This window comes from Maylandia zebra, linkage group LG13 (genome assembly GCF_041146795.1).
Source record: "Maylandia zebra isolate NMK-2024a linkage group LG13, Mzebra_GT3a, whole genome shotgun sequence".
NCBI classification, from domain to species: domain Eukaryota; kingdom Metazoa; phylum Chordata; class Actinopteri; order Cichliformes; family Cichlidae; genus Maylandia; species Maylandia zebra.
In genome coordinates this window covers 8,429,994-8,443,914 of record NC_135179.1, presented here as the reverse complement: position 1 = coordinate 8,443,914, position 13,921 = coordinate 8,429,994, and the positions used below count along the sequence as shown (strand labels likewise).

Here is a 13,921-nt window from a genome sequence, read left to right as displayed (position 1 = left end):
TGAATAGATGAAGACCTGATTTTAGTACAGATAGCTAGTATAGCTGAGCTTGATCATGTATCAGTTTGTATATGTTTCTGAGGTTTCTGTCACATTTAGTGTTAGCTGTGGGGAAAGAAGGTTTCAAACCTAAAACCTAAGTAGCATAACTAGTCTCAACACTCAAAGGGATGTCCTACAGTGTTAAATAGTAAATAACGATTGCTTTTTTTTAACATTTGAGATGTATGTCATAACACTCTGGGTAATCAATCTCCAATTAATCACTGTTTCACACCATCCCACTTAGACAACATTTTGGCCTGGCCCAGCAGCTGAATAAGCTTTGATTTTTTAAATTTCTATATTAAATCTCACCTGAGTTGATCTTTTTTTGATCTAATCAGTGCACAAGTGTAAAAACAGGAAAAATTAAATCTCTTAAAAATGCCAGAAAAATGAGCCATTTTAACTTCTAACTTCTTTAGAGCTGGCAGACAAAATAAGTAATAGCTCATTTTATCTCTGAAGACAACTCCTGAAATACTGCTGACCAGTGTAATATAATTAGCACTAAAACTATGAGTTTTCTGGAGTATCAGTTTTTCGATAAAAGAGAACTGCATTATCATATAAAAATCCTGACACCTGCAGCTTTGTGTACGACATGATTTCAGTTAAAAGATGACACCTGATGACTCATTTGTCGTTTGTGCTTTGAAAGCTATACGCTAAAGCAGCTAATGTAAGCCCCACCTTTCCCTCACATTAGCCGTTTCCCTTGAAGAACGAAGCCTGCTTTAGCTGAATTAAATTATACCCTATGCATGCTAAACCACAAAGCACCTACTTAGACAGATGGAGAGTTAAATGGGAAAAGCTTGGGCCTCTCCAGCTGATAACACAGACACACACACACTCATGCTAATCAAAACAAGACATCAAGTAATCTAATCTGAATCACTAACAATTATCAGCACATTGGCCTCGAGGCCAGTCGTATTCCTTTGATCAATGTTTTCTATTAAAAAAAGTGTAAACAATTCAATATCTCCCTCCCACCCCTCTTGCTTCCCTTCCTTTTTTATGCAGAGGAGTGTGTGTGTGTGTATGTGTAAGTAAGTGTGTGTTTAGGGGTTATTAACCAATTGTCCTTGGAAATGAGTGAGGAAATAAGGAGGAGAGAGAGAAAGAGTGGAGGGGTGGGTTTGCCTACTTTAAGGAGCTAATCTAAGTGAAGTCCGCCATCTTGCCAGACAACAAGGGACAGAAGAGGACCTTTTTTTGTGGCTAAGGAAATATATCAGCACTGCAACAGCTTTGAAAAACTCTTTTAATTTGCTTTCTTCCACTGAAGACTTTTAACGGCTCCCAGTCCTTGGAAGGTCCTCGTTTATTTCCTCAGATTATGCCGAACTGGTTATTCCTGTGGCCGGCGCACAAACATGAACAAACACTGACAACACACACATACACACTTTAAAAACATCTAATTCAAGGGCATATTTCTCTTTAAGGACTCAGGGAGCAAACGCAGGGGGCATGCGGCTGCTGCCTTTTAGATATTTCATTACCAAAAGGTATTTATTTCATTTTACCCTCAAATCCCTTGTCATCACAATTCTCACAAGACCATATTTTTTTCTTAACCCTCCCCCTTTCCTTTTCTCTGAAATATTTGGAAACATAACGGAGGATTTGACCACAGTGCTTTCCCAGGGTAACTCCTGGTTCATCAGTGTGCCCCCTCCTCCGAGTATATTATGTTCAGTGGAGCGTGCTCAGTTCAGAGCTGGCAATTTCACTCGCATCTTCTCTAGTCTAGTTTGCTTCGCTACAGCGATTTCTGGCCCCCTTCTTTTTTTCTTTCTTTTTTTTTTACCATGAATGTACTTTTGCTGACAGGTGTTTGTGTACAACATTTACTCAGTGTTCAGGGTAAAGTGAGGGGGCAGCAAAATTGGTGGGGGATGTCATAAAAATTGTGCAGAGTCAAGATGACCAAAGAGAGAGTCTGAGTAGAGAGAGAGAGAGCACGAGAGAGAGGGGGAGACATGTTCATGGTGAGAGGAGAGAGCGAAGAAGTCCATCCATATTTGAGCTTTCCACACTGACATGTTCCACACACCAGAGTGTAAGTGAGTCTCAGCAGAAGTTAATAAGGAAAAGTCTTCTCTCCTTCTCAAAGCCTTTCCTTAAAGTGTTCACCAAAGTGGGCTGCCACAGGATGAGACAGTTTGGACAAGCTTTTCCAGCATGTTGGAAGCGCAGTGAGCAGCAAATAGAGAGACTGTGGAAGTGACATGAGGGCGCTGAATAAGTTGAGGAGGTGTGGGGTCACCCTATTAGCTTTCCCTGCACACTGACGTGATGCCATACAACAAAACTCATATTCAAGCAAGCTTTTACTCACTACACAGACCTCATCCTGACTCTCAGGGCCTTTCTTAGATACAATGTCCACATCTACAGTTATGTCCATATATATTTGGACACTGACAAGTTTTTTTTTTTTTTTTTTTACCTGTTCATTTAAACATATTCCAGTAATGGTTACATAATGGTCATGGCCTAATGTGTAGATGGGCAGCTTTCTTAGGAGTTGTGCCGCTCAGTTTTTAATTGGAGTACTTTGACTCAAAGGTTATTTCATGTGCAAGTGACGAAACTCCTTCGTTATGTCATTATCAGTTAAGCAGAAAAAAAGTCTGGAGTTGATTTTGCGTGAGGTGCTTGCATTTGGAAGATTTTGCTCTCCATGCAGGAGAAACAGGCTATTCTTCAGCTGCGAAAACAGAAAAAAAAACATCTGAGAAACTGCTAAAATATTAGGAGTGACAGTTTGGTATGTCCTGAGAAAGAAATAAAGCACTGGTGAACTCAGCAACGCAAAAAGATCTGGACGTCCATGGAAAACAACAGTGGTGGATGATCACAGAATCATTTCCATGGTGAAGGGAAACCCTTCACAACAGCCAACCAAGTGAACAACACTCTCCAGGAAGAAGATTTATCGATATCCAAGTCTACCATAAAAAGAAGACTGCATGAAAGTAAATACAGAGGGTTCACTGCAAGGTGCAAGCCAGTCATACGCCTCAAGACCAGACAGTCCAGATTGGACTACAGTAAAAAAGAAACATTAAAAAAAAACCCAGCACAGTTCTGGAAAAACATTCTTTGGGCAGATGAAACGAAGATCAAACTCTACCAGAATGATGGAAGAACAGAGACAATTTCATTCTTTTAAGTGGACAATACCAACACCTCCAATCCCACACAGACAAAAAGGAAGGCTTGGACTTACATCACAGACACCTGCAGCTCTGTTTGGTGCAGCTGCAGCTGAGTTGGAGATGTATTTGCTGCCGGCTTTCATCGCAGCATCTCTGCGGGCCTGCTCCAAGAGGAGTCTGGCTCTCTCCTTCAACTCCTCCTGACGAGAGAGGACCTTCTACACATGTGAAAAGAGAGAGGATACACTCAGAAAACTAAAGCTATTGTAACTGAGACTGGGAAGGGTTCATTGTAATCACATTGTGCCATAAATAAGGTAAGCTTTCTTCAGCCAGACCTCAATCACACAGACCTACAGACCGGTGACCCCCTGGCAACCTCCAGGGTTGATTGGTGAGTGATTGCTGGAGGTTGCAGGTTCCCCATAGTTGAAACTGGTTGCAAAGAGGGTGTTGCACTAAAAACCTTGTGATTTCTTTGGATGCTAGCAGATTGACGTGGTCAACTTTGATTTTCATGGAGGATGTTGACTTGTCTGCAAACTTGTCTCTACCACAGAGCGGTAGTGAAACTTTGTTGTGCATTACCACTAAAATAACAGGTTTCAAATGGGTCAACTTCAGCTTTTTACGTTTTAAAAGTCAGTGTCTTCCAGGCAAACCAGTGACAACTGTCATAAACCGCTAGTGACCAAACAAACTGCAAGGAGGTTTGAAGTGCGACAGCCTCCAGCAATCACTCGCCAACCAAATGTGGAGTAACCATTTTTTCTCTAGCAATTGGTGGTTGCCAATGCGGCATAAACATGCATGCCAGATAGAGGAAAAAATCCTGGAATGTTGTATAATAATATATAGCTTTTTTAAATCTAACTTCTTAATGATATAAAAATGAAATCATCTTTGGTATCCATACCTAGTATATCACCTGGGTAATAAGTCACAGAAGATAAAAAGAGGTTGCATACTTTTCGCATCCACGAGTCCGCTAGGGTCTACCTGGGAAGCGCAAAGGTCCATGCTGATGCCAACCGGCCTGCTTAGTTTTTGTGACTGCCTGGACTTGTTCACTGAGAATTTATATCAAAATACACCACCTATGCATGGACCCAGGCAGTTGACTTTAAGCGGACTTTAAAGAAGTATAACAGGAATGACTACTCAGCCTTTGGATCTCCAACTGTCCGTGTTTTTGCCCTATTGCTCAAGACTGCGGCCACTTCCTATGTAAGGTAGCTTCTCCTTATAATTTACCACTTGCTAATCAAGGTCTGAAGTACTAAAACAATCCATTTCTTTTAAACCATACTCACCTTCTCAGCTGGGGGGCTCGACACAGGGGCAGGTCGTGGCTCCTAAAAAGAAAATAAATCATGACTGCAGTGGTCAAAGAGGCACTCCTAATTTTCAAAGCATTTCCCCAGAAGAATGAAACCAATAATGTTGTTTAGAATGGTGAGTGATGTGTTTATCTTCAGCCGCAAACTATCACACAAGCGGCTTTCACATTTCTTTACTGGACATGCAGCAAGTGGGGGATTAATTCAGCCCTATGCTTTTCTAATCCAGGAGCAGGTATGTTCCCTATGATATGCACCCTCTGAGGGGAACCTGGGCTCATAGCCCTGTCTGGGTCCATTTGTGTGGAGAGCATGACGGCTTTGGCAAATAAGCAAACCACACACTGAAGTCAGAATTTTATCTGCAAGGTAATTCTGGGTGTATTGTAAGCAGAGCTTTTACATTTAGCAATATTACCCCAAATCTGGCCTGGATACATCCTGCTAACTAGATAAAAGCAGATCAAAATGGGATGTCATGACTGTCATAGCCCCCCGCTTGCCCTGTGACCTTTCGACTTGTAAACAACAAGCAGTAATCTGGGGTTAACCAACGCAGACAGCAGTGCATTCAGTGTGATTGTGCACACACACGCACATACAGGTGTGTGTCACAGGGCGTGTGTGAGAGACGAGATGATGTGTGCTCGGTGCAAAGCATCGCCACGCCTGAGCAGTCACGGTGCGACTGCCATCAACTGCAGGGATGAGAAATATAATGAAAAATATAATGAAATGTCAAAGCAGGGGGTTCTCCCAGTGCCTTTCATAGTTGCCACGTGTTAAAGGCTCGGCCCAGACGCGTCTGGTTCTCGGCTACAAGACAGGTGACGACAACATCTAATGCAGAACGGGAGAGTTTCAGTACGGTCATCTCTGCAACCGCATCAACGAGGTCGGGATTTGAAGCTTAGCGAGCGTCAGAAGGGAATGAATGTTCACCGTATCCTCTGTCTTTGACTGATGTAGCTGTGAAAGTTTCAATCAAATTCAGGGTGCAAGGATAAAAATGAGAACAATTCATTTAGGGGGAAAAGCAGGAATCTGCACGCAAACGCTGTCAGAATCTTAATACCTGCATTAAGCAGTTAGAATTAGTCCAGATCATACAGACTGACCCAGAGGTGTTTTAAGGCACTGGACTCAAGATTAGACGTGTGTAATTTAGTTGATTACTTTCCAACGTCATATATTTACAATATTCAGGAAACACTACAGTGTGTTAATAAAGTATGAAATGTTAGGCTTCATGTGTATTTACCTGTTTGACTGGGGCATCTGTATGATTCACTGGAGAAGAGCTGGTATCTGATGCAGGCTCAGACTCTGAGTGACGCAGGCTTGCCCTCTTTTTCTTGATGAGGTCGGCATCCCTGTTGTAGGAGAAGCCCAGTTTCGGATGGGGTGGCGAGTGGGACAAAGTAGCTCCTCTCCTGGTAGGGGACGCTGGTTCGGGAGCTCCCTCTCCTCTCTGCTCTCCTGGTTCATCCTTGTTTTGCCTTTCCTTCTCCATCTCCATCTCCACTCGCTGTGGTAACTCACTAAGGTCTAAAGTGTTTGCTTTCTGTAGATTTCCCCTGTCCTCAGAGCCTGACGCCATCACATAGGTTGAGTTTGTTGCTGTGGAAACTAATACTGTGCGCGGTGATGGGACAGGAAGCGAGGACTGTGACAGCGCTGGAGTCGACAAGCCGGCCGAAACTGCTCCTACCTCGGCCTTCAAACCTTGCTCGTTCACCTCTCCCTCAGTAGCTTCAGCTGTGTTAGATTCAGTGGTGGCACCGCTGGCAGAAACAGCAGCCTGAGAGTCAGCCTTGCGGGGCTGCACATCGTTCAGTTCAGCGTAGAACTTGTCCTGGTCTATTGATGCATTTGTATCAGTCTCAAAGTCACCCACTTTGTAGGTGCTGCGGTTGCTGTTGGCCTCTATCTGCACCACATTGAGCTCCTCGCCAGAGAAATGGGCCCGGATCTGATACAGGTAGGTCATTACTGTTAGTTTGTCAGGAATGGCCAGCAGCACCATATCGGATGGCTCCAGGAGACGAGAGATGCCGAGGCTGGCGAAGCCGTCATATGCCTATCGAAACAAGTACGAGAATAGACAGACTTTCAGAGTATTCTTCATCACAACGAGGGCAGAGAGGGATCAAAGGGTAAATAGCAAGACAGGAGAGGCATGCTTTCTTTTTTAGACATAGATTATATTTGGTGCATTGCATACATGACCTAAGTGTGTTCGCATGCGTTTGTGCGTGAGCGACACTTTTGGCATGCCTGCTGACAGGCCACGTCAGGGATGGTTGTCCCCGATAAGGGACGTAGATACCCCAAGACAGAGAGCTTAATCCCGAAGTGTCTGTGAGTGTGTATGTGTGTGTCTTTATCGCTCCCCTGCATCAACATGCCCACGCTCTCCGTCACGCGTGTAATTGGTCTGATTAGAGTCTGATGAGAAAATACAGGTGTGATTATCAAGCGACACACGAAAAACCAATCCCCCATCACAAGATAGACTGAGACAGAGAGACACAGAGAGAAGGGATGAAAACCATTATCGCAGCCAATGACAGGTAAATAAATAGATTAACAGCACACAAACACACAGCCTCCATTCCTGCGCACACACAACCTCGTCATCCATCTCTCTCAGGTATCGCAGCTTGTATCTGGCCTGCTTGATAGTGTTGATCTAATTCCAACCTGTTGCTGCACCCGTTTGTTTCACTGCCTCTGTTGATCTGCTCAGTCTATCAACCCCCACGATTTCCACCAAACCCTCCTTGATGGTTGAAGAGCCTGCTTAACTATTTACAATTTTGAGTTCTTTCCTGCTTCTTCAGTCTCCAATTTCTTGTGAAACTAGCCTCTAGAGACATTTTTTCACTTTTATTCTGGACAATATCGTAAGAAGCAGGTCGGGATACGGTCCAAAGTTGGCTTTTCTCACATGTAGCACACAGCAGGAGATAGTCTGCTTCATACCCACTCTCACTAGTGTGGAAAAAATCCAGTGGGTTTTTCCCTGGATAAAAATGTGCACCTGCACTACTCTCACATGGGGCCTTTCTACTACTGAGCTGTTGGTTAACTCTTTACACCTTGAAAGCCTACTAGGAGAAAACCTCAAAGCTCTTTTCTGAATTGTGTGGTCTCTGTCATATTTTTGGCCTGGTTACTAAATCATACTGTATCAGTAGTTAGAGGTGCCTATGTAGTGACTATGCATGGAACAAGAGTCTGTTCAGTGACAGGTTGCTTCTCCCAAAGACAAGAACTAACAGACTTAAAAACTCCTTTGTCCCACACGCCATCAGACTGTTTAACTCCTCTCTGGTGGGGAGAGGGAGGGGAAACAGGAGGACAAAGGAGGGAACAACTAAGCTGTAGTGCCTCTTCACCTCACTGTGCAATACCTTTTGTGCAATACTTTTGTAAATAGTCAACGGTGCAATAGACTCAATACTTGAAATGTGCAATTCACTTGTATTTTTATTTTTATTCCTATTTATTCTATTTATCCCCTTCGTATATTTTATTTATATTGTCTCTGTATTTATATATATGTGTGTGTGTATAACTCTGTAACTTCTGTCGGTGCTGTGCTTTTTTGGAAGTCGAATTTCCCAGAGGAACCCACCCGAGGGATTAATAAAGTTCTATCTTATCTTATCTTATCTTATCTTATCTTATCTTAACAACTCAGAAATTGCTCTCAAGTCTGTCAAACCACGTCCTATATATACTGAGGTGTTTTTATAAGAGGGAAAAAGTGGATTCTAACCAAGCTGCAACCGCAGGGGCTAAAAATGAAGCCAGGACGGAAAAAAACTGATGTTTCTCTAATGACAACAGCAGGCTGGACCCAAAAGCCAGGTAGATGTTGTGTTAAAATTCCTAATTTTAGTCACAGATATAAGCATGTTTACAGCCTGGTACAATGCAGTCTTTCTATAGCAAATTTCCCACTTTACAAAAACTGCAGATGAGGGGTTTTTTTTTGTTTTATTTTATAACTTGCGTGTTTCAGTTGCATTAAGACCAAAAGTCTGAATTATCAGGGGCAAGACCAATTTCACAGACAGGTATGGTGACACAGGTGGACCTCACAGTGTCTTTGGTGTCTTCTACAGACAAGTTCATCTAAAAAAGGTCACTTCTGGTTGTCAAAAATACAAAAAAATAAAAACAAAGGGATTAACTTGAGGCAATCACAAATCACTCATTGACATCACAGTGGCTACTTCCTTGATGCTCCTGTACAGCCGGTTTTCCTTTAAGAGATGTTAAAAGTACATGGTTTACGATGTAACTATGGCATGTATGCATGCTTTTGTAGAGTTCATATACCTGAGGCATTTCTCAATTTACAATCAATTGGTAGAAGGACTGTTTTTCCACTCTTACCTGTTTGTTTTATTTCTACTGATTTAAAAAACTAACCATGGGTAGAATAACTATACTCACACAGGAAAATGAGGTGCATGTGAGTGCATGTACACAAAAACAAAGCAGGAAAAAAAGAAGAGACGGCGGGAAAAAAAGAAAAGGGAGAACAGAGAGGGGTTTGCCTTTGCTGCGAGCCCCCCCCCGTCCCTTTTCCCTGACAGGACTGTGAAAGAAAAAAGAGAAAAGAATATGACGAATAAGAGGGCCTGATTGGGTTTCTAACACGTATTCAGGGGAGCAAAGTGTGCTTGCATTGTTCCCCTCTTGCCCAGGGTAGGCTGTGAAAGAGAGCGACAACTTTGCTGCTCAATAGGTACAGAATGAAAGAATGAGAGAAAGGAAAGCGTGAGAGTGGGAGAAAGTGAGAGCTGCATGAGGAGGAGGTCGGGGGAGGCTCTCGAACTGGGTTTTGTTTCAGGGTCGATGTTAGTCTTGACATGCGCTACAGTCTTTTCGACCTTAGTGTCATGCTTTATTCTTCTTATATCTTCTCTTACAGTTTGAAAAGTATTGGTCGTATCGTACTGAGACAATGATGACTACTCAGCAAAGCCCTGTTGTTTTTAAGAGGATGGTGTTCAAAGGTGGTAGCCTGCAGTCTGTGACACAGTACAGCATCTCCAGTAAAGTAAAAAATTAAAGTGGCAATACAACAAAACTACCAAAACAGAGATGCCAGAAATAACAATGTACCTCTCTCTCACTTATTTCTTGCTGAAAATTACTTTTTAAAATAACTTTTAAAACGCATGTTTAGCTTTTAAATTTTAAAAACAGTAAATATAACCATAATCATGCATACTCATAGTGGGCTGAAACAGTTATAGGGAGTAAAAAAGATGGCTTGAGCCACTTTTATGTCACCCAGACAGGCTGCAAACGTAGCTGCGCCACTCCAGGGCTGGTTTTTAGCATGGCGGGGATTGAACTTGCGACCCCCACTCCAGAGGTGTGTATTTTTACCACTACACTATCCAGCTGCACAAATAAATAGTGCTACATCACAAGAATAGTTGCCTTAAGGTACTTTATATTGTAAGGTAAAGCAAATATCAAGTGCAACAGTGTGGCTCCATTTAGGAAGAACCACAGGTCTTAAAAAGAGCTGAGGAGATACGGCTGGCCCAGGAAATTTAATAAAATAATCTACTATCAAGCTTTAATGAGTCTTATTATAACTATATCATTATCTTTATTATTATTATTTTTTACTAATGAGCGAAATCCCCTCCTATGGGCCTTTGGCACTTTTTAAAATTCTCCATTCTGTGTTTTGTACTGAGCCGAACAAAATCTACTGGATACAAATTTTGTGGCTGTTAAATTACATACAGGCGATGTACATCACAAGTGAAACATGAAAAAATGGAAACAAAGAACGTAACATCACATTTGCAGAGGGATAATGAATTGAATATATTATATAGTTATTATAAAAATATATAGATGTTAATAATCACTGTATGTGTGATGACTGAGATTTACATAAATACACTATGCTTATTACAGTTAAGATTCTGCTATATAAATATAAACAAAATGCAATAAAACACTTTATATGATTCAACAAGTATGTATGAGAAGCTCCTAGGCCCTGCCACAAATACATGTGAATGCATACTAGTACTGCAACCCTAATAATATTAGTTGAGCAAACTTATATTAAATCAGGCCACCCCCCAAAAAAAACATCCAACTCTGGATACACTTAGCTTGACAAAGCTAACTCCTCATTCAGAACAAGCTCAGTCACATGAGTAAATACAGGACATCAACCTCCATGTATGTACAAAAAACATGGTAGTTGCCTGATTGTATTGAATTTTTCCTCATTCTGTAACTGACTGCAACTTCTGCTAACTAAATGGTTTCTTAGAGTTTGAGGGTGTTGCACACTCATGACCACTTTTGATCACACAGGCCACCTGACAGGAGGTAACCTTTCTGGAAACACTCACAGTCTGACTTGGACTGATTAAAATCACTCTGATATTCTAAAATAAAAAATAATAAAGAAATCACAATAATACTGTATTGTGTCCTGTGATAACATATCATAGAACGCCTGGTGATTCCCACCACTAAGACCTGCTGATGTACGTTCCCCCATATAGTTTAGCCAGTACAGTTGCTCCAACCCTTTGTTTATAACACTCACTATTGTGTGTACTACATGCAGCAGAGTAGCATAGCAATGGAGTAGAAGGTGGTGTTGAATCAAGCTCCATCTTCATGGTGGGCTTTCATCGAGTTTGTGAAATCAACTTCAAGTGTAGAAGGGTTAAAATAATCTCTCTCATTCATTTTTTTTAATGGCATTTAAATTATGTTGTTTGATATGCATCGTTGACTGACAATGGCGAGCTTATTTAAAAAAATGCAATCCCTCTTTTGCACAAGGTTTAACTAGATACAGCCAAACCCCGAGTACAACTGACCAACAGTACACCAGCTAAACTACTACAGAAAGCATCTAGGACCAAAAACCTTTTCCTTTACCTGTAAAGTGTATATATATATATCACACATTTTGGAGAATATCTAGTTTTCTCACTTTCCATCAACCTCCCGACAAAGCTCTGGGTCTGGACTAAATGTCACCACCGCCTGCCCCAGGCCGCTGCTCCCTGCTCCCCCTCCACTCCCTCTCATTGACTGACAGCTATCTATCGCTGTCAATCATCAGCACCTCCTTCCTTCAACCCAACCCCTCATGGTTGCGCTCAGGGCGATTTAGCCTGGTGCTTGGTGCTACACTATCAGATGGCATGACAAATTACTTCTCCTTGGCCTCATTACACACACACACACACACACACACACACACACACACACACACACACACAAGCAAAAGGTCCAAACATATCGATGCTCCAAAGTCATAAAACATACAAAACCTCTACAAATTAACATGCAAACACATACCGTTTGATAACAGATCATTTCAAAGGCTGTGGATGTTCTGAATTATTCACTTTCTCCCCCTTTTTTTTCTACCAACCCCCAATATTGATTGCCCTTATCTGTCATAATTCAGCACAGTCTGAGCTCATTGCAATCACTTTTCACAGATAGATGGTGAGAGGAGGGGGCCATGTCTATCAACTGCCCATGAAAAGCAGAGATAGTCGTCGTTTCTCTACATTTCCATTCCCGCTCTCCATTCAATAAATTCTATACTTTCCAATAACTCATCAGGAATCAGCACTGAACAGGTTCTTCTCTTTTCATCAGTCTCTTTCACTCAGATCTGCAAACATTTATGATTTCCTCTTAAAAAGTCTCCTTTCTAAACACCCATTGTCATTTATTTTGTTGTTTTTCCTGCTTTGGGGTCCTTAATCTGCCACACTATGCTCTCTTCCACTGTATCTCATGTCATGTCAGCATTTTCTTTTTATGATGGTCAACTTTCTCTATTCAAACACCCTCAGGGTGCTATATGACACCACCCAGTGCAGTACTAATCTTTCTGCTCTCCTGAACCACCTGGCTTCCACATCCAATCAGTCACTTGCATTTACAGTTGTGCAGCAACGCTGGAGATGTGATACAACACCTTCCAGATACTGCATCTCATAGCATCTCTTCATGATAGGATTTTGAAGCTAAATTAATCTAGCAACCAAAATAAAGCAGCATGCAATGCCAATATTTGACTCAGCACAATCCAGGAGGAAGCAAACTTACCGGAGTATTTTCATTGACTGAAAAATTAAATTAAAAAAACTCCACCAACTTCACTGGCTGCTATCTTTGATATTTTAGTGCTTTGTTTTTCTGAGGGCCTTGCTCTCATTGTTCTGAAATGTGAATCTGCTGTCTGAAGCAGTTTCCTTCCATGAACATGAAGCCCTGAACCTTTCTCTGTGCATGTGAAAACACAAATGTTCAGCTCACTTGGATCAGACATTAAACTGCCAGATTCCCACCACAAAGTCTGAACAACATCTGTATGAATACACTGTGCTGATGACACAGTAAAGTAGGTCAGGTGAATTCGCAGCTAGCAGCCGGTCACCCCATGTCCTCCTTCCTGTCTTCCTCCATTCCAGGCAGCACCTCAACCAGAGTACTTCTACAAATGATGAAGCTAACAGAAGATCTTTCTGATCAGAGTCTTGTGATATTTTCTCTGTACATGGAGCTAAAGGTAAGTGAAAATGAAAGGAACAGTGCACATTTTGTTGAAATGTTAGGCTAAAAGACAAGAAACAAAATATGTAAATATGATCACCGCCCTTTAAGCTATGCATGACATTTAGGAGCGATGGGGTCAAATCTCTCGATGAAATGTTCACTGGTGCTCGGTACTAGTTTGGACTGCCTCAACGCTTTTGACGACCGCCCCTGTGGTCTAATGATGAGTTTTGACACCTCAGTATATCTCCATGAAAAGGTGTTTTGACGACCATTGGAAGAGTTTCTGGGATTTTCCAAAGGTTGCTCCACAGGCAAAGACTACCCTCACTTAATTTCTGATGCAAACAGTCATTTCTGTTCTATAAGCAGGCATGAAATATGACAAAAACGATTCAGTTCAAAAAAGAGCTTCAAGGTTTACTCCTAGTAAGCTTTCAAGGGATAAAGATTTAATTCTTCATAGCATAAATTCAGCAAGGTGTTAGAACATTATATTAAATGGCCATTCAGAAATGATATCATCCATTCTATTACTTTAGCCAATATCGTGAGTCTAACCCCTTATAACACTCTCAGCATTGTGTGAAACAATGACAGCTAAAAATACATACATTATAGACCCAGGTTTTTGAGAGCTACATGAGAACTAACAGGAAGTGGTAGGTAATATCTACCTGTATCTCCATTATTGCCAAATATACATGAGCACCAGGTGTAGATCTCCACAGAGAAGCTGGTCGGAGTACGCCGGCTACAGTGCTGCAGCTATTCACC

At 41.7% G+C, this 13,921-nt stretch overlaps 1 protein-coding gene across 4 annotated transcripts in view; it reads right to left on the bottom strand.

Annotated features, from left to right (window-relative positions):
• ehbp1 (EH domain binding protein 1) overlaps positions 1-13,921 on the bottom strand; it is a 163,563-nt gene that overhangs the window by 61,488 nt on the left and 88,154 nt on the right. For all 4 annotated transcript variants that reach the window (XM_004553474.4, XM_004553475.4, XM_004553473.4 and 1 more), the window contains 3 exons: positions 5,817-6,635; positions 4,529-4,570; positions 3,287-3,433 (listed from right to left, as the gene is read on the bottom strand). In XM_004553474.4, the coding sequence (XP_004553531.2) occupies positions 3,287-3,433; positions 4,529-4,570; positions 5,817-6,635 (1,008 nt within the window). The remainder of the gene's footprint in view (positions 1-3,286; positions 3,434-4,528; positions 4,571-5,816; positions 6,636-13,921) is intronic.